We start from the raw sequence: 19,939 nt of genomic DNA on the forward strand, positions 1-19,939 counted from the left end.
CCGTCCCTCTTTTTCTTCCTTCGAAGTTGAAAGGCAGAACCGGAGCGGCGGAAGCGAGCCACTACTTTGCTGCCTTCTCACACTCGTCGCGGATGCAACGACTTCGTCTCTTTTGAGGAACCACATTGTCTTTTTTTCTCCCTCCATCACGATGGCGGGGGCAATTATCGAGAACATGAGCACCAAAAAGTTGGTAATCGTGGGAGTTATACTGCTTTTGTTCCAGGCGTTCGCGTTCATGGTCGGTGGGTTAATTGGTAAGTTTTTTTTTCGCCCCCTCCTCCTACCTCCTTATCGCTCACGTTTATGATTCTCTTTTCAGTGTCGAATGCAAAATGACGAAAGCGCAAAGTTAGGTGGTTGTCAACGTGCCTCCATGGCTGTGTTAATATGCGGGGTTGTTTTTTTTTTTGACAAAGAAAAGATTGTACGCGTTGCGTGTTGGTTCCCCTACTTTAGCATGGCCTTTAAACGCAGCACGGAACTTTTAGCTAAATCACTGCTATGTGTCTCTACATTCCATTAGTGATTTAAAAACTAAAAAAAAAACAAAAAAACAGGCAAGATGTAGTAAAAGTACATGTAAGAAGTACAGATAGCTTTACTAACTTTGTGAATTGACAAACCAAAAAATTAGCGAATGATAACTGAAAAATTCTAGAAAAATCTATCGACAACCAATTGATTATCAAATTAGTCAATCATTTCTCAATCGTTGAGATAACTTTTTTTTATTGGAAATGCTCTAAATGCTAGAAGTTTGAGCTTTTCCACGGAAAAGATCAGATTTCTGTAGTATTATTTTTGCATGAATTAAAAATAAATAATGGACCAAATTAGTAAGTGCCTCATAACTGCGTTTTCTCCACTGTCGATTTGTGGAAGGGATGGAAATTGAACTTTAAAAAAAAAAAAAAAATTTGATTATTGACACCTCTCCCTTGTCTCGTTGATGTCCTTTCATCCACTATAGGTACCTGTCACCACCTTACCTGTAATAGTATTCGACAGATCAAGTTAGATGTCCTAAGTTGTTATCCCTTCTGCTTGAGTTGCAATCCTTGCATGTTGCCATTCTACACATTTTCTATTGTTTATGAATAATCCTTGAATCCAAACAGAATACTGTTTGGAGCTCCAGCCTAAATTCCTGATGAAATCAGTTGATGTAATTCCTGGGTGGCTCCAATTGTTTACTGGTGCTCATTTTAAATTTAAGGGAAAAAAGAAAGAAAGAAAAACTCATGCTAAAAACTTGACTCTCACATGTATAGTTGCAAAACAAGGATACATTAATGAGCAAACAAATGTGTGAACTGTACACTGCAAGTATTGTTCTAGTATAGCGAACATTTGCTTGCCATCATATAATAAATTAGAGCCAGTTGTTTTTTTATGTTTGAATTCTTTGATCCAAATTCTCACAATCCTCTTTACCCCTCCTCCCTCATGTCATGTCTGTGCTGTGCTGTGCAAGGCCTCAGGCAGCATCTCTACCTTCCGCTAACCCCCCCCCCCCCCCCCCCCCCATCCACCCCCACCTTGTGTGGATCTCACTCTCCCCAAATCCCAGTGGCCTCCCAGGCAGTGCTTTCGTGTTTTGCCTCTACTTTTAGCTGCATGGTAGCACGGGGACATGCACACGGCTGCCAAAGTTCCATCCCATCTTCAGGGGGCTGTGTAAGGTTCACTGTCAAATTTCTTCAAATCCACCCACGCTCATGCAGAACACACACAAGTTGAACCCATTTGAAGAGCTTTCCTGTATACCGGTTTAATCTGCAAACGTCCCTCTTGCTCACAAATTAGCCCGTTTGGTTCCCGGCTGGCTAAGATGGTTTTAATGACACCGGATTCCTTTGTGTTTGCTCGGTGGCCCCGGGGCACCGGAGACAATTAGGTGGAAAGGGGCCCCCCCCGCACCCTCGTTTCCCAACAAACGACTAGAGCGGGCATGGGGTTGGTGAGCTGCGGGGATGGCCATTATTCTGGACACACTGTTGTGGACTCTGAAGCCGCCGCTGGGCTCGGGGGTCACTAGATAATTGAACTCCAAGGGGATTCAGATAACTGGATTTGACTCACTTTGGTGTCATTTCTCAGACAGTAGTCTTTGAAAATAAAAGCGCCCACATCTGTAATTGTATTAGCCTACAATTACGGTTTTAGATATTCAAAATAAAATGGAATTTGGGGATGGAAACTGAGCTCATTTGAAATGATGGTCCACAAGAAAAGTTTTCAACAAATGTTCCCATCTCTGCTCTCTGTGTCTCCTCAGCTCCCAGTCCCACCACGGCAGTCCACTACCTGGCCACCAAATGCGTGGACACCGCCAAGCACCGTCAGGAAGCCAAATGGTTCATGCCATGGGGTCCCAATCAATGCGACAAAATCCGCTCCTTTGACGAGGCCCCGGCTAAGATGATTGAGGCCAACAACATTGTGTTTGCCGTCCACATTCCTCTGCCCAACAAGGAGATGAGCCCCTGGTTCCAGTTCATGCTGGTCATCTTGCAGTTTGACATCGCGTTCAAGATGTACAACCAAATAGGTGACAAACAAGTCCTTGATGATGTCATCACTCGACAGACATGAGTCTTTTATGACATGAGTCATTTCTCTTTTATTAGTCCAGACTATTGCAGTTCTTTGTATTTGAGCAAACAGTGTGCCCTAATTATCCTCCAACACGAGTGTTTATTGTAAACTCGACGTCAGCGCTCTCGTTCAGGGTGGTGGAGTTCAGGACTCGTCAGTCCGCTGTAGCTTTGTAACACTTGAGCAGGGCACACAGGCTTTAAATAACTCCTGTTTTTATTTATTATGCACTGATTTGTGTAAACGCATAAATTCACATGCTGCTCTCGAGTATAACATTTCTTGAGGCAATCCATTTTATTTCCCAGTTCCAGTAATGTGAGGTTACCTGTGATTTGAGGAGACCCCTATTATGAGTTTTACCGTGAGAAAATGAAACTCGAGGCGCCGCTGTCATTTAAAAGCTTAGGAGGGCAACAATGTCGTGAACAAAAAAAAAAAAAAAGATTGAATGCTTGTCATTATTTATGAGCCAACCTCTGTGGCCTCGCTCGTCTAAACAGTCATGCCACGGTAACGGGCAACTCTTCAGTACAATTAATGAGAGATTCGAAAATTCTGCTTGGCAAGCCATCGCCTTGGTCAACAACCATGTCTGGATCACCGTGTGGTGCCAAAGAAGAGCTTTACCCTCATTATGAGTTCCACCCACCTGCAGCACCCTTTGGCCGAGCTCCAGCAACAACACAGCTGTTGAGGAGGCTTAGTTTCCGTGGTGATGGCCACTGGACCCGAGTGGAATGTTGCGTGAAGTGAGCTCACATCCCAGGCTGAGCTTACTGTTTGTTTTTTTTTGGACCACTAAACCGTTTACCAAATGACCTTGGGTTCAAAGCAGCTATTCAATTTGTGTCCAGAGGACGGAGCCATGGTCACCGTTGACGTGGGCCTGGCCTACAGAGATGATACAGTCAGTGAGTGGACCGAGATGGCGCACTCATTTGAACAACGGAAGCTCAGCTGCAACTTCACCACTCCCAAGGTAAGTTTTTTTTTTTTTTTTTATTATTATTATTATTACAGATTGCCATTGTGTACTTGATTTTCACTCTTTGCCTTCTCCAGACATTTGAAAACGAGGGCCGTTACTACGAGTGTGACCTCCTGCCCTTCATGGAGGTCGGCAGCGTGGCCCACAAGTACTATCTTCTCAACGTTCGTCTGCCGGTCAATGAGCGCAAAAAGATCAACGTGGGCATCGGAGAAATCAAGGACATTCGCTTGGTTGTAAGTCGACTTCTTATTGCCACTTCAATCAATGTGAGGAGCCTCAACGTTTTCCGTGGAGCTCAAATTGTTCTTCCTAGGATTCTTTTGACCGTGTGAACATGTATCACCTTGTTTTCCGTTCCAAGGGCATCCACCAAAATGGCGGCTTCACTAAGGTTTGGTTTGCCATGAAGACGTTCCTCACACCCAGCATCCTCATCATCATGATCTGGTACTGGAGGCGTATCACGCTCATGACGAGACCTCCTGTGCTGCTGGAGAAGTAAGGCCAATGATCATCAATTTATTTTTTTTAATTGTGCTGCAGCCAGAATGGTTTCCTCGCAAGGCAGCATATTAACTATGAATGAAATTTTGAAAGTGGCTCATGCAAAGTCTGCGCATTTCACTAAGGTCAGTAAGATAAGCACGTCTGAGGCGCATTGCCTTTACGTAACTTCACCAGTCAGGTGACGAGCAAACAAAGTCCCTCGTAGTCACCTCCTTTTTACATCATTTGGATTTTTGTTTTGTTTTTTTGCTGATAAACCGAAGAAACTTCACTTTAAAAACTGAATGTTATGATAACTCCGAACACACATAATGCCCCCAAAAAGCCAGTTTGAAGGTTTCCACACAGGTTCTGTCATGCTGCCACTTTAGCAATGGAGCCTAGTGAAGTGTGAAACACGTTACAAAAAATCGGCTGGCACTCAACTGACAGACTATACACACACACACACACACACACACACACATATGCGCACTCGCCAGCCAGCCAGTCAGGGTCTCTTTTTTTTTTTTTTTTTTTTGCTCGCGGTGACTCACGGCTCATTTTCCCCAATGAGCTCTTTGGAAAGTGGGACTTGTACCCAAAGCTTTTTGCGGTCCTCCACTGTGTGTCAATTTCCTTCCGCTGGGATTTTCTCTCCTGCATTTCATGTGTCCAAAACATTCTTCAAACCTTCATGGCTACACACACACACACACACCCGCAGCGTGCTCTTCACTCTGTTGGTTTTGCGCGGGGCAAATTCCTGGCATACCACCCGAGTCAGGTTTCACTTGTTCACTACATAAAGCCTTGCTGAGGCCAATGAGTTAGAAACTTCTAAGTGTCCACCTGACCCTGAATGTCCTGATGGTTAGCTTTCTTCAGTATTTCCACTACTGGTGTTTGTCGTGTGTCGAGTGTGTTTCATATTCTAGAAAGATTTCTGATAGAGGTCTACCTATGAAGGCTGTAATTACTCTCTTTATTTTATAATCTTTCATCTCCTGGTGGCATGTTGGGACGTGCCGAGCTTACAAAACCAATCTCCATTTGGTCTCGTTGAAACTTTAATTGACCTACATTCATTCATTTTAAGATTTCAGGGAGAGGAGGCGTAATGTTTTTTTATTTTTTGGGGTCATAGCAATGTGCAGTTTCCAGTTTATTTTGATTGTAATAGTTTTTAATGAAAAATCAAAATGTTTTACTCTTGCAGAGTGATCTTTGCTTTGGGCATCTCCATGACGTTCATCAACATCCCAGTGGAGTGGTTCTCTATTGGCTTCAACTGGACCTGGATGTTGCTTTTCGGAGACATCCGACAAGGCATTTTCTACTCTATGTTGCTTTCCTTCTGGATCATCTTCTGCGGGGAGCACCTCATGGTACTGTGCCTGGCACTCAACTTTTTTTTAATTTTTTTTTTAAGCTTGGCACAATTGTCGCTTGCTGAACAATTCCATTTTGTTGTCTTCTTTCAGGACCAAACGGAGAGGAATCGTTTCTCAGTGTATTGGAAACAAGTCGGGCCCATCGTGTTTGGGTCTTTCTGTCTCTTCATCTTCGACATGTGTGAGAGGTGAGGAAGTATTATTTTAAAAAGGATGAACACAAAATATCCACTTTACAGTACATGGTTGGAAATAAATCTACTGGTTTTTTTTTTTTTTCTTGTCACCAGAGGTGTCCAGTTAACAAACCCCTTCTACAGCATTTGGGCATCTGATGTCGGGACTGAGCTGGCTGTATCCAAAACCATATTTAGGCTCATTTGCATCGAAATATATGTACATAATTAAACAGACACCTTTGCTTTTTGAAGGTGCACTACATTTTTCATGGTTTCTTGTTGTTTTCACCCAGATTAGTTCCCTTGACTAATAAGAGGAGGAATAATTTACTAACGCCATATGTTGCCACCTGCCTGGGATTTTTTGTTCTTGTTTATTTTTGGCGCTTGCTAGAATTAACATCTTTAAAAAAATATACTAGTGCTAAAATGTCACTTTTTTTTCCCCCCAGTCCTTGATGGTCTTTTAATAGGAAACCCTTGTGGATGCATTAAATGGTTAGCTAGCTAGCTAGCTTGCTAGCGAAGTGAAGCTGTTCTTTCCTTGACTGCTACTTGCTCAGATGGCTTTCATAATAGTGGCCGGGATCTGCGCTTGCCTCTATTTCCTCTTCCTCTGCTTCATGGTTTTCCAAGTCTTCCGCAACATCAGTGGTAAGAGGACTTCACTGCCTGCCATGTCCAAGGCTAGACGCCTGCACTACGAGGTTCGTATTTTCTCCATCGCTTTTTTTTTTTCCCCATTTGGGCTCAGAAAGTAATATAACCAATGCGCTCGTTTTCAGGGTTTGATTTTTCGGTTCAAATTCCTCATGTTGGTCACGTTGGCTTGTGCGGCCATGACGGTCATCTTCTTCATCATCAGTCAGGTGAGGTCGTAATAATGATCAAGTTCATTTGTGTTTCTTAACGACAGCTCGATATGTTTTGTCCAGGTGAATGAGGGTCACTGGCACTGGGGGGAACACACCGTTCAGGTGAACAGTGCCTTCTTCACGGGGATCTACGGAATGTGGAATCTCTACGTGTTCGCCATCATGTTCTTGTACGCCCCCTCTCACAAGCGATACGGAGACGACCAGTCAAGTGGACAATGCATCACCGGTAACGACATTTTTTGGAATCATAATGGTTATGTCGTCTTTCCCTCCCCAAGATACTTAATAAGTCAATTCAAGGCTGAAATCTTTCTCCATTTAGTTTGGGATATTTGAAACACAGGAAGTGTTAACAACATGAATCGTTTGGTGGGGGAATTCCCGGAGACAGTTTTTGGCCAAAAAGTAGGAATTCAGTGGCTTCCTTCCAGGCTCTCAAAGTAAGGCAACAGTGAGAGGGAAAAAAGGGTTGAGCAAGTAATGAAAAGCATTCATCTCTCACAATTCAATGTCAGAGACAAATTGGAGGTATTGACATTTTTTGGAGGCTTTCCCAAAAATGCATCAAGCAGCCTGATGAGATGCGTGTTTCGCACCACCGTGTTGATTTACTTCACTTTAGTTCTGTCGAGTCAACGGGTGCAAGATTAAAAAAAAAAAAGGCAAACAACATAAGGACTTTGGACAAATCTCTTCTGTAAGTATTTCTTGGACTCCAAAACTTTGGCCGTATGTGTTTATGCAGGCGATGCTGCGGCAAACAGCGGCGAAGACATCCAGCTGACTACGACCATCACTCACGTCGACGGTCCCACTGAGATCTACAAGATGACTGGAAAAGAAGCCCAAGAGTAGCACCGCAGCATCTTTGATAGCCACCCTTTTTTTTTTTTTACCTACTGTTCCAACCGCCCTAACCCTTTCTTTCCCCACCGACATGTTGTACATAAGTTACCCACCCGAGCAACCCGACCCAACCGTGGCTGGCCACCTTGCATGAACTATTCAGTCGCCAGCCGCGGCCTGTTGATCTGCAATATTGTCATTTTCATTTCATCTTGGATACATTTCCATACTTGCTGTATAGTGTTTTTTAAATGTTGCACTCTTTTGACACCAAGTTGGGTACTTGAAAGCTGCTTCACTGCGCTGGAGTTTAATTACTGACATTTTTTTTTGGGGGGGGATGCTATGCTGCCACTTCATGTTCTATCTTTTAACAGTGAAGGCCATATAACCTGTCACTAATCTCTCCCATACATCATACCAAGTAAATCATGTGACATTACTTTTTTTTTTTTTTAATATATATTTGGGAAAATGTACAGATCACAGCCTATTTTTTATAGTGTTTTCCAACTTCAAAAACATGTATCAATCTCTATCATGTCAAGAGTTTAGAAATTGCCAGTAGTCTGATGTCATATTTGTTGTTTCTTTGCTTTTTATTGTAATTTAAATAAAAGTACTTTTACTTAACTGTGTGCATCCATCCATTTTTCTACAGTGTTTGTCCTCTTTAGTATCACAGCTTAGCTGGAGTGTTTCCACAGGCATTGACATCCTAAAATATGAATGAGCTCAACATCTTTTGAGAATGTGGGAGAAAACATGCAGAGATGTTGCTGTTCAAACCTGAATCTTGAGCCCTGGAATTCAGATGTGCTAAGCCACTGTACTTTGTGCATTCAAGTAAATGTAACTTAAAAGTAACTGCATTCTTGATGAGGAATAGAATGACATCAGTGTGTGTACTTACTATACAGAACACTTTTGTCTTACGGAGCAGACTTTAACCTAAAGTTTGCATAGTGTAAGACTCATAGGGCTAGATCCTATCCACTACACCATTGAATGTTATGTCAAACATTGGTAGAATGAGAAAGTCGACATTTTTAGAGTACATCACTTAATAAAAAGGCCGAGTTCCGCTGGCAAAATGGCATAGTGGTTTTTAACTTTACCCGGTGTTCGGGAGACCATGGTTCGAGCCCCACACGAAGCAGACTTTGAACTAGAATTTGAATCGTGTGAGACTCGAACTCGGTTCTCCCGAACATAAGGTAGAAGCTTTATCTGCTACACCATTGAATGTTCTAAAGTTGAAGTGAGATTTACTAAATCTAGTTTGCAGAACATATACTATGAATACATAAAAAAAACTTGGAAAATTTCAACGCCAAAATAGCTGAATGGTTTAAGACTTGGGTTGGTGTCCAGCAGCCTCGGGTTCGAGACCTGCACGTTGGAGCTTTTGCAAATGAAATACAGCGGCACATAAGATTCGAACCCGCGTCTCCCAAACTTAAGGTAAAAGCTTTAACCGTTCGACCACTCGAGATCTTACATTAAATGGTCAATTGTTTGTAATTGAAGGTTACTCCAAACCTTTACTGGAGATTCCGTCATGATTTGGGATAATACAAAAACATCTTCAATGTTCCGTCACCAGTCAATGGTCGAGGGGATAACTCAATTGACTTCGTAGTTTGCAGTGCTGGTTCGAGACCAGGATCCTCCATGGTCTTCACTTTGAAGTTTTTTTTTCCAATTTTTTTTTCCCTTCTGATGACGTCATCAAAAAAAGAGTATAAAAGGCGTCAAGAACGCGACGCTCATTCGTTCACTCTCCTCTGACAGCAAGCGCCACGCTGCTCTGGTCCACCTGCTACGCCGGCTGCACAACAGCGTTTAAACGTGACAAGGTGGGTGTTCAACGTTTGTTAACCTTATCAAACTAACTGCTTTTGCTCTCTTTCAGCGTCAACTTGCACTTTGGGCGTGCGTGCTTCCATCTTGCAAGCATGCAAGCTAAAAAGTTTGCAGAAGCTAGCGTTAGCAGTTAACATTTTCGACGACCATCAAAACGCGTTAATTTGGCGTGCAACCAAACAATTGAAGCATTTAACGCTGGGTAAGTACATCTACATTTTCAAAACTCAAGCACGCGCCGTGTGGAAAGCGCACTAACACTATGTTTGCACAAACATTTAGCAACATCTGGACGACAGCGCCGTTTGGCCGAAGGTAAGTAATAAAGCAGCGTTCGCATGAATCCACCAGAGAATGAATGACTAAAATATTTCGATGCATTCATGTTAATTTTCTGCTTTCTGTCTGCAGGTGCCAATCTTAAAAACGACCCAGTCGTGGTCGACTGACTTTCTGTGAGTTTTAAAGTCAACTCTTTCAATCGACTGCTTCTAATTGCCTTCTCATTTCTGTCCACAGGCCTGCATCTGGAACAGAGGGACCAGATTGACTGCAAAATGGCAAAAAGATTTTTATTAGCAAGGCATCTTATGAAATTGACTAAAACAAACATTTGTTCTTTCTTTTGTCTGCAGGGACCAAGATGGCCGCCTTGCAGTCCTCACATGGCTTCATGACACTTGGAGGTAGGTCTACTTTAGCTCAACACTTTGCCGAGCCCAATTTGCTTGTAAGACTGAAAATTTAAAATTGGAATGGTTGTAACGTTACCGTGTCTTTCAGACCAGCAGGCTGTGGTTGGAGAGAAGTCAGGCGCTGCCTTCCATTCCTCACTGATGAAACACGCACAGTTCAAACATTTCAGCAGGTTTTTCCCTTTGTCCACCAGGTGGCGCTAAAGGACCTAGTTCCTGCAGCATGGATCTACTGGTGAAGATCTACAAAGTTTTGAACCTGTGGCATCATCAACCTCCTGTCCAATGTGCTGACAGGTGACAACTTATTACAAACTTGGCATTGTTTAAATGCACTTACCTGTTTTTATTTTTTTGTCTGCCTGCCTCTTCCTGCAGAGAAGTTTCCAGTAAGGATGCAGTTGGAAAATCTGCCACCTGCTGGACAAAGCAAACAACCCTCCAAAACCATGCAGAGGTTCCTTAAGGCGGCCTCACTTTTCAGAATTGACGCTCAAATAAAATGTACTAAATGGCAGCTTGATGGCCCTTGTTTGTGTTGTTTGCAGGTGTCTACCCTGGAGTCTTGACAACATTTCAGGAACTCTACCTGTGCACCAGCGACCAGCTGCTTCCAGTCTACAGTTAAAAATAAGAGCAGTAAACTTAAATGTTGAGTCAATGTTCCTTTTTCTTTCCAGACAGAGGTGGAAAATCCTGGTCCAGTAAGTGAAAAGCCTGCCACAGTTTGTCTTCAGCCTCTGACCTCATTCACCCGTGTCCATGCTGCCTGTGGAGCCCTCTGCTGGTAAGAGAAGGAAAGTAAATGACATTTTAGCAAACATGTTTCAAAATTTGAATTACTGTTTTATTTTGTTTCCCCCCCCCCCCCAGTGTGATGCACCATCAAGTAACTACTCATAGCGGAAGCTGAGGACCAGAGCAAAGCTGCATACCATCAGCATTTTGGTTTCCGTGTTACTCAGCTCTAAGGCAACCTGAGAAGTGAGGCACTTTAAATGCTCCTCATTGCACAATCTTATTGTTCAAAATTGTTTTCTCCAATTTTCTGACAGGCAGCAAGGAACCAAATCAACTTCCTGGGTCATGCAGCAAGGAACAAAATCGACTTCCTGGTCATGCAACTAGCAATAATCAACTTGCACACTGGTATGTTTCATGCCAAAACATTTTCTGCACAAAACCTTGACTTAGCTTTTTACTTGCCAATCTCTGTCTCAGGTCCAGGCATGGAGTAATACTCGTCCCACTGGCTGACCACTCTTCTCTCTGGCAGACCACTTCACCACTCGTCCCACTGGCCCACCACTACCAGACTGCCATCCAACTTGTTACTTTGTTGTGATTGAATGTTTACTCTGCAAAAGAAATAAAGTTTCATTACAAATAACACAAACTTTCAACTCTTCATTTCTAACATCATAACTTAAACTTAAAATCATTTTATTTCCAATAAAATTTTATTTTTATTTTTTTCCCCAAATTTCCTGGATTTTTTTTTTTTTTTTTTACGGTTTTTTTAGGGGGTGAAATTTTTTGATAAAAGGGGTGGATCATGACTGGAATACTGGTTTATGATTGGTTGAGAGCTCTAAAACTGGGTGGAGCAATGAGAATGAAAGGCTGTGGTTGGTCGAAAAGTGGGCGTAGATATGCAAATGAGGTTGTCTGTGATTGGTTAGATTTCAGGTGGGCGTGGTCTCATTAAAATGAAGCGATCTGATTGGTTGGATGTGCAAATGCTGCATTCTGATTGGCTGTCAGAAAGTGGGCGTGGTTATGCAAATTTCGCGACGAGACGTGATTGGCTGGGCTGAATTTGGGCAGAGGTAGGAGGCGGGCAAAGTGGCACTTAGGTTTTGGAAGGTTCTTTTCAGCTTTGAGTTGATTGTTTGCCTTCAGCCACTGAACAGAGCCAAGTGTTTGACTGCTTCTCTCTGTCTCTGCATGACTCAAAGTGACTACAATTGTACAATTGCATGACTTTGACTCATGCGGAGACAGAGAGAAGCAGTCAAACACTTGGCTCTGTTGCAGTGACGCTCACCTCAAGGCTGAAAACTTGTGTCCATAGTAGTGGACACTTTGGTTTTGGAAGTGGCCAACTCAAGACTTTAAACAGTACTTTGCCAATACAGTGAGCACCAAGCATGAAATACTTCAAATGAGCAAATTTGCTCATAAATCACAAAGACTCACATTCCACTTGAACAATTTATTGAATAGAAAAGTAGTTTGAAAAGGCCCTGCCTGCATGCAAGCAGATGAAGTGCTGGATGAGCTCGCTCAGGTATGAGGTCACTTACTTCTCGTGGCAGGCACTAGGGGGAAGGTGAGCACATGCAAACAGTGCAAACATCTCTTACTGGGACAAAACCTAAGTGCCAGGTACTGCACAATACCACCACACACCACCACTCATTTTTGGACAAGTTTTTCCATGACACTGACGCAAACCAAGTTAGTTCAATATGTTTCGGACTAACTTGGTTTGCATCAATGTCATGAAAAAACACATCCAGACGAGTGTGATGATGATATTGTGCAGTACCTAGCACTTAGGTTTTGTGAGAGATGTCAGCTGCTTGCATGTGCTCACCTTCTCCCTGGTGTGCCATGACAAGATGACATCAGCTCCTCAAGCACATAACACTACCAACTAACACAAATTTTTTTAAATATATTTTTTTAGATTCAAGTCATAATTTTAGAAGAACAAAGTGGTACACTTTCACTTTTTATGTGTGCCAACTATGATAAAATATACTTTTTAAGTTCAAATGCAAGTACATTTTTCAAAACTATACTGATATATTGACATGTAACTTTAACCATTGTAGAGCAATTATTTTGTTTCTTTTCACTGTGGCCCCTTTAGGACATTATTCATTTGGGAAATGACCAATTAAAATGTCCTTTGATAACATTTTGGAATATTTGAAGTCATATATGACACGACCTTCTACATTTAAGATTAGGAGGCAAACAAAATGGGGAGGTACCTTTCGAGATATGCAGATAGACGAGCAGCATCCGACGTGAAGCCTCCAGTCTTCAAGTTTGGACATGGAAAAGCAGAGAAAAACTAAGTTCAAGTCAAACGCTGATTGATTGACAGCCGAGTGAATGCTACTTGTGGGTGTGCTAGCTAACGCTCCACCTCTTGTTTCACGAGAGCTAGCGAGTTTCCACTGACCTAACGACTAACAAATATTCTTCTTTCATGTCATTGTTTACATGTACGCATTTACATACATACAGCAAATCGAGAGCTTGGAAAAAGTTGACAATACTCACTCGAAACCCGAAATAGTAACAACCTGAAGAGCTAGCTGCTCGCTGAAGCGGAAGTGTACGGTAGCCGAGAAAGCTCAATTCAAGTCAAACAAAAGCGCGATTTTGTCAACTTGCACAAAAGACACGCCCACATCATGCATAAGACACGAGATTCAAAATTCAAGAGTTTTTATTCGCCATGCTTGAGCGTGCCAAACAAGGAATTTGACTTCGTTTTAGGTGACTAACAACACTCAGGACATGTGAAAAATGACAAAAATTCTCATACACTAGTTCGGGTCATCAAGTAAACACACTCATCAGTGTTTACTCCGGACAGCACACAGCGCTGGGAGGATGGAGAAAATGAAGATGACGAGGGAGCCGTAAAACAAGGAATAAAACACCAGACAAGTTTTAACATAAATGTTTATTAAAACAATAATAATAATAATAATAATAATAATAATAATAACAATAATAAAGGTAAATTTCAAACCAGCAATCTAATGTGAAATTGCAGTAGTGTTTCCTTCTGTTGTCACAAAAAAAAAATAAACTACAGCGATTAACTACCATGGAGAGTTAATTATCGAATCAAACATCTGGATATGGCCGGTAGGCTTAGACGCCTCTAGTAAGATTGGTTATGTGATACCTCAAACACGGCATCCTCCATAGAAAATGTCCCCATCTGGCCATTGTTTTTCTTTTCCTTTTTTTAAATCATTATTTTAGTTGTTTGATTTTTTAAAAAAAATTGTAAATAATGCTCTCCACTTAACTATTCCCTACCTTAACTTTTCATTTCCACAACCAGATAACATGTCAGGGAATAAACACGTTATGAGTCCTAATCAATTTACCGTAAAATAACCTGCAATTTAACGCAATCGTTTCAACGATTGTATCGTATGCTGACGTCATCATACAAACATCGCCCGGCGTGTCCTCCGCTTGGATGACGTAAAACCCAACCCCAGATGCGCCTGTGCTTCTTTTTTAGCTTTACAGTTTTTTTTTATGTGCATTTACATGTTTATGTATGTAAAAACATTTCCCAGGCACTGGCGCCAACCATCCCCCCCCCCCCCCCTAGCTCACATGGAGCCATTCTGCATACTGGGCCTTTTTTTGGCTTCGCCCTCCTTGTCCTCAGGCTGCACCAGCTGCTGTCTACTTGCGACCTGCACGTTCCACGCGCTCTGCCTGGCATAGCATACTTGCTTTCCTTCTTCTCTTCCTCCGCCATCGGTACTCTTCCTCCTTTTTTTTTGGGGGGGGGGGGTTGGGGTGGGTGGGGGGGGGTCTTGGTCGTAACTTTGCGAAAGGTGAGCCACCGAGTGATTTTCCACCGCGGCGTGCATAACTAATGGCAACGTGTTAAAAAATCATCGCGGAAACGTCCTTGGGAAGACAAATGAATTTTCAGCAGAATAATTAACTTAATTAACAAATTTGCATGCATATTCATCAGGGCCATTGAAGTCTTTCCAGCTCAGCTTGATGAACGTTGCTGCGTAATAACCAGCTCATTTACATTCTGCCATCCAGCACCATTTACGCGCATTACTGAGAGAGCGGCGCGCGTGGCGTGTAACGGCGTGCACGCGCCGCTCGTTTTCTTAACACGTGAGTCGAATGAATTGATTTGACGTGGCCGTTTGTTGGCCGCCCGCGCACCCAAATCGGAGGCCCAGCTGCCACGCCCCCCCACCACCAACACCTCTTTGCCCCCCCCCCCCCCTACCTACATATTCATGCCCACGAAGCTCAATGTGACACACGCTGACCCCCGCACCTCTTCACCACGTCCTTCTTGGCACCCATCCTGCCTCGTAAACTCTCCCAGGGCTTCCAGCCTGTTAAAAACCTGAGCCGCCACCCCCTCCCGCCCCCTCCTTACCACCCCCTCCCGCCCCCTGGGTACCCATGGGCACACCCCCACTCCTCTGCTCCTCCGTGTCTCTGCAGGGCAATCTTTAAAGGCGGCAAGGTGTGACGGAACAGACTGGCAGCCTGGCAGCCGCCGCCCAAGGACAGCGACGCCCCGTCAGCCGTGAGCGGGCACCACGGCGAGGGGCCCCCGCGCTCGGCCTCTGTGTGCCTTTCTCATGCCTCATCTATGCCACGCTCACAGAAGCGTGCATTACAGGCGCAAGGCTTTTGTGGAATTTTTGGGGGTGGGTGTTCCACACTAAAACTAGCTATAGTGCAGGCCCCTGAGGCACTGGCAGAGCTAAGGGTGGGCTGCAGGGGCATTGGCCCCCTGAAAAAAATGAATGGACACCCCAAGATGATTGATTTGATGGTATTTGCTGATTTTTTATGGGCATTTTTCCAACATTTACCTGTAGCTGATATTTAGTAAACATCAGCATTTTCTGAAGAATTTGCCGGTGTATGTAAAATAGCTTTTCAGACCCCCTGAAATATCATAGGCCCTTCCACGATTGTCCCAAGGACAAAAAAAAAATCCCAGCACGCTCAAAATAGTCTAGAAATGCCTCCAGAGTGTCAGGTCATGTTTAGAGTTATGTAGACAGGAGCATATGGAAAGACCACATTTGCGAGGGTCATCGTGGATCCGTTCTTATTGTGTATTGTTGCTACACAGCAGCTTGGCAAACCTCACTGCCGACCGAAAAGCCGCCAGTATTCCATTAACGCCATCCTAGATGCAGCAAAAACAAAAGGAACGCCGGCACTTTTTTTTTTTTTTGCACCTTGAACACGAGCAATATGGTGCATGGCCGTTCTGAGATTTGGCACTTGCAATTAACACGTCGATGGAGGCAAAATGTAGACATATTTCAGAAGAAAATAGCTTCAGCTAACAACTTTTCTTTCCTCGGTTTGCCCCTGCGACACTCGACGTGACGCCGCGTCGTAAGCTGTGAGAGCGGCTGCGATAAAGTGTGAACGCGGTCCCTTGCGCGCGAGATGGCCACGGAACGTCACAGATTTCACGCTCGGTGGAAGTTTTTAACGACGCGTTTGACTCGTTTATGGCGCCGACCGTGACTCGTTTGTTTGGAGGCTTCCGCCCAAACGGGCCATTAAACTGACCTTCAGACGACAACTGAACCTCAAGCGACTGTCACGGCGCTGATGATGTGGTTTCAAATTAGCGCTTCAAATCAGAGCAACGAATGTATTCTCGAGTGAAATAACATAAAACATGAAGATGAATGGATAAATGAAAGGTACATGAATCCATACGTGCGATCAAGCACAGCTCACGTTTTGTGTGGCGCTAATAAAATAATTGATCAAATTGCATCAGATCAGAGAACATGAAAAAGTTTGTTTGGGGAGGAGGAGCAGATGCTTCCCCGCAGATCCGCCGTGGGAGCGCCGCTTCCCGTCAGCAGCTGCGGCACATTATTAATAACACGCAAGCTTGTTTACACGTATGAACAACATCGACACCCAAAACACGCAGCCATTATTTCATAGAAGCATTAAAAAAGAAAAGCATTAAACCAATATGGAAGTATTATTTGTTGTTCTATGCATACGATATATGTACGAAGAATGATTATTGGTATATTGTCGGTCTACATGTGTTGCTGCACCTTCAACGGTTATTGTGTAGCACCGCCACAACGATGGTCTTTAGCGTTAGCATAAAACTAGCATACCAAAAGGCCTAGCTGTGGTTATTTTCAATACACACGGTGTCATTCGGTATTTGATATAAACTACGGTGTAGTATATTTGTATATTTTGATACAAGTGTTGTATTTCTGGCATGTTTGGAGTGTACACAAAGCTCAAAGATGTTAAGTTTTTGTAGAATTTGTGATAAATTCTCATTGATGGGAAAACATCTTGTAAGTTCTTTGTAAGGCATCTTTTGTATTCTGTGTGTGTCTGTGTGAGGGGGGGGGGGTATCAGCGGGGGGGGCTTCGTTTGACGACGGCAACGTTTGATGGCGCAATTGATGGGCAAGTTGCGAAGAAAAAGTCCCAAAGCCTCGGAGGAATTTGATTACCTCCATCCATTATCTGCACAGTGAGCAATGGCGAGGCTCGCCATCTGTCATCCGTTTCATTTGCATCGTCAACACCTGCCCCGCCTGTTTATGCCTTCACTTCTTCTTCTTTTTTCTTGTTTTTATAAGCCGCCTTTCATGGCAGCCAGGAAGCAAAGCTGACTTTTCCTGCTAAACGCATTAGTTCCACAACTTCAAACAACATATTGCATGCAAACGACGGCTTTAATGTCGCAAATGGACTTTTGAAAGTCTTTCTTAATGCGGGTGCTCGTTTATATAAATTGAGGACGATGCTTACACGCAAATACGGTAGAGATGTTACACTGTTGTACTTCTTCACCTTGGATGGACTACTGATGAATGGATAGATGAACCCATGGGGTGATGGATCGACCAACAGATTGATGGAACAAGATACTACAGACAGAAGGACGAGAGAATGGACAGAGGGATAGACGGACTGACGCTATCAACAGATGGCTACTTAGCTAGTTAGCTAGGCTAGCTATATATATATATATATATATATATATATATATAGATAGATAGATAGATAGATAGATAGATAGATAGATAGATAGATAGATAGATAGATAGATAGATAGATAGATAGCTCTCGCATCTCGCCCCCCTCCTCCCGTTTGTTGTGTCTTTCTCTCCCTCCTCAATCTCCCCTCCATCCTTCCATCCCTCCATCCACGCATGGCGTCTCGCATGCATGTATCCCCCAGGTGGTGGCGACGGCTGCGGGGCCCATTAGCGGCAGAATCCCAGCCTCCAGCAGGCCACGCGTGTCCCCGGTGACACATTTTTGGAGCGGCACCAACAATCCAACCCTCGGCAGACAGCTCACTTTTCCCTCTGCGCTCTGTGTGTGTGTGTGTGTGTGTGTGTCAACACAGCATGAGTCCCACAGGAAATGCTTGAAAGGCAGTATGGGACAGATTGGCGATGGCGCACAGTGGAGATGAATACTAAAAGGAGATGGCGGAGGAGACATCTTGTACACGGGACGTTTGGTGCGCTGCGTGGCGCTCCACGCCACTGCCTGTGCCATCACGCCGACACGCCAAGCATGTGATCCATATACAATTGATATTGCGGAGGGGCTAAGGAGATCCTTCATTTCTCGAGGGCGGCGTGATTATAGAACAATACGTCAGCGGGGCACAAAAGAAGAGTGGATGTTACGAATGGATTCTTTCTCCGTGCTAATACGGAGTTAATTATGGAGCTAATGACTCCTGTGTGATTAGTCCAGGAAAGTTCCTATACTTGTTCTTACATGTTTAATGTCGGCCATTCCTCATTTCCAAAATGGAAATGGATCTATCTGTGACATGGTAGTTTTTTTTTCTCATTTACTTTGATTTCATTTTTTTTATAGTTATTCTCATTCCTCATCATATCTCTTTATCACATTGCTCAACAATTTCAAAACTTTTCTGCCTTCTTCAAGGAACACGCAAAGGCCGAGTGCCTCATCCGAAATCCAAAATTCACGGCTTTGGTTTGTTTTGGTTCCCAAGTGAGTCCAAATTCACTCAACGGTTCCATATCAGGGCTGTCAAAGTCATTTTTGTCTCATCTGAACATATCGGCTCATAAAATGCTCACCACCGTCCAAGCGGGCCCACGCCGGCGTCGCCAAGCCAGAGAAGGTGCTTGCTGAATGGGCTTCGGGTCGGATGCCAGAAGGGCTGATCCACCAATCTGACACCTTAATGAGATCCCGGCCTGGCGTCGAAGCTCCTCGACACTGCGCCACTATGACCTGACGGATGACACACACACACACACACACACACACGCACGCATGTGTTTAATTCTTTCACACATGCATCCACACATTGGGAGGAGGGGGAGGAAGGGGGCTGGTGGCATGGGGGGTTCATCTCCTTAAATCTGTCTAATTAAACCACCAAATCCCTCTACTCCCCTCACCCACCAGCCCCATCCTCATTTCCAAGACATCCACCGCACGCATGCACACAAACACACACACACAACCATCCGCAATTCCAAATGATTATTAGGAATTTAATGGGGAAAACGTGTCCCTGTCCCGCCACCATCGCCATCTGGGGCTTGGGAATGGCACGGAATTTTGAAGACCCTTGTTGATGGAATGAGGGGCGCCATTTGAGGGTATGGAAGCTCAAGAATGCAACAAAAACTGAAAATTATTATTTATTATTTTTTAGATGTCACCTCGAACTTTAAAGTTTGGCGACAGTTTGTCTCAGGATAAAAGCTACCTTGGTGTTGAAATGGTGCTCAAAATAAAATCTGCCAGGTTCAAATTTCATCTTTCTTCACTTACCTCCCACATTCTGAAGACACCTTTCTTTCTTTCTTTCTTTCTTTCTTTCTTTCTTTCTTTCTTTCTTTCTTTCTTTCTTTCTTTCTTTCTTTCTTTCTTTCTTTCTTTCTTTCTTTCTTTCTTTCTTTCTTCCTTCCTTAACCATCTACGATTCCCTCCTTCCATCCTGTCTTTCTTCCATCGTCCTTTGCTGTCATAGCGCGACTCCATGCTTTCAGCTCTGCTTCCATTCATCAATTAGTTCATTTAAAGTGTCCAACTGCTTCAATCCCCCACTATATAAATAATGTACACAAACAATAGATGGAGTGCGTTCGTCTTCGTGCGGCACCCGCACAAGTGGGACAGATGCTGCGTGTATAATGAGCATGTGAACGCATTGGCGGGGGGGGACACACGT

The 19,939-nt window shown here is 43.7% G+C and overlaps 1 protein-coding gene and 2 long non-coding RNA genes across 7 annotated transcripts; 2 read left to right on the forward strand and 1 right to left on the reverse strand.

Annotated features, from left to right (window-relative positions):
• Positions 1–58: 58 nt before the first annotated feature.
• Positions 59–8,011, forward strand: wls (Wnt ligand secretion mediator). Its single transcript, XM_085930337.1, has 12 exons — positions 59–257; positions 2,282–2,554; positions 3,459–3,583; positions 3,667–3,828; positions 3,957–4,093; positions 5,301–5,469; positions 5,566–5,663; positions 5,766–5,829; positions 6,218–6,361; positions 6,440–6,523; positions 6,590–6,758; positions 7,278–8,011. The coding sequence occupies exons 1-12, from the start codon at positions 152–154 to the stop codon at positions 7,385–7,387; spliced, it is 1,641 nt and encodes a 546-aa protein (XP_085786463.1). The 5' UTR covers positions 59–151; the 3' UTR covers positions 7,388–8,011.
• LOC147046244 (uncharacterized) lies at positions 7,140–19,912 on the reverse strand. 3 transcript variants are annotated; one of them, XR_015068223.1, is made up of 5 exons: positions 19,540–19,912; positions 18,834–18,990; positions 12,942–12,991; positions 11,146–11,297; positions 7,140–10,720 (listed from the first exon to the last, which is right to left on the reverse strand). It is a non-coding gene; the product is annotated as an uncharacterized LOC147046244 (long non-coding RNA). The 3 variants fall into 3 exon arrangements; XR_015068222.1 differs by lacking the exons at positions 18,834–18,990; positions 19,540–19,912 and adding an exon at positions 13,237–13,306 and having other exon boundaries at positions 7,140–10,077; positions 10,280–10,720; XR_015068221.1 differs by lacking the exons at positions 18,834–18,990; positions 19,540–19,912 and adding an exon at positions 13,237–13,306.
• LOC147046245 (uncharacterized) lies at positions 9,092–11,320 on the forward strand. Of its 3 annotated transcripts, none has more exons than XR_015068220.1 (12): positions 9,092–9,237; positions 9,294–9,446; positions 9,527–9,559; positions 9,656–9,699; positions 9,764–9,804; positions 9,880–9,930; positions 10,028–10,236; positions 10,318–10,396; positions 10,488–10,726; positions 10,813–10,923; positions 10,995–11,088; positions 11,161–11,320. It is a non-coding gene; the product is annotated as an uncharacterized LOC147046245 (long non-coding RNA). The 3 variants fall into 3 exon arrangements; XR_015068218.1 differs by having other exon boundaries at positions 10,134–10,236; XR_015068219.1 differs by having other exon boundaries at positions 10,134–10,236; positions 10,999–11,088.
• Positions 19,913–19,939: the final 27 nt, after the last annotated feature.

This window comes from Syngnathus leptorhynchus, chromosome 14 (genome assembly GCF_054491065.1).
Source record: "Syngnathus leptorhynchus isolate UIUO chromosome 14, UIUO_Slep, whole genome shotgun sequence".
NCBI lineage: Eukaryota > Metazoa > Chordata > Actinopteri > Syngnathiformes > Syngnathidae > Syngnathus > Syngnathus leptorhynchus.

What these genes read in the sequence shown, in the direction of transcription:
- wls (XM_085930337.1), top strand. Translation starts at nt 152, where the DNA reads ATGGCGGGGGCAATTATCGAGAACATGAGCACCAAAAAGTTGGTAATC. An exon ending in CTAGACGCCTGCACTACGAG is followed by an intron (nt 6,362 to 6,439) that starts GTTCGTATTTTC and finishes GCTCGTTTTCAG; the next exon opens with GGTTTGATTTTTCGGTTCAA. An exon ending in AAGTGGACAATGCATCACCG is followed by an intron (nt 6,759 to 7,277) that starts GTAACGACATTT and finishes GTGTTTATGCAG; the next exon opens with GCGATGCTGCGGCAAACAGC.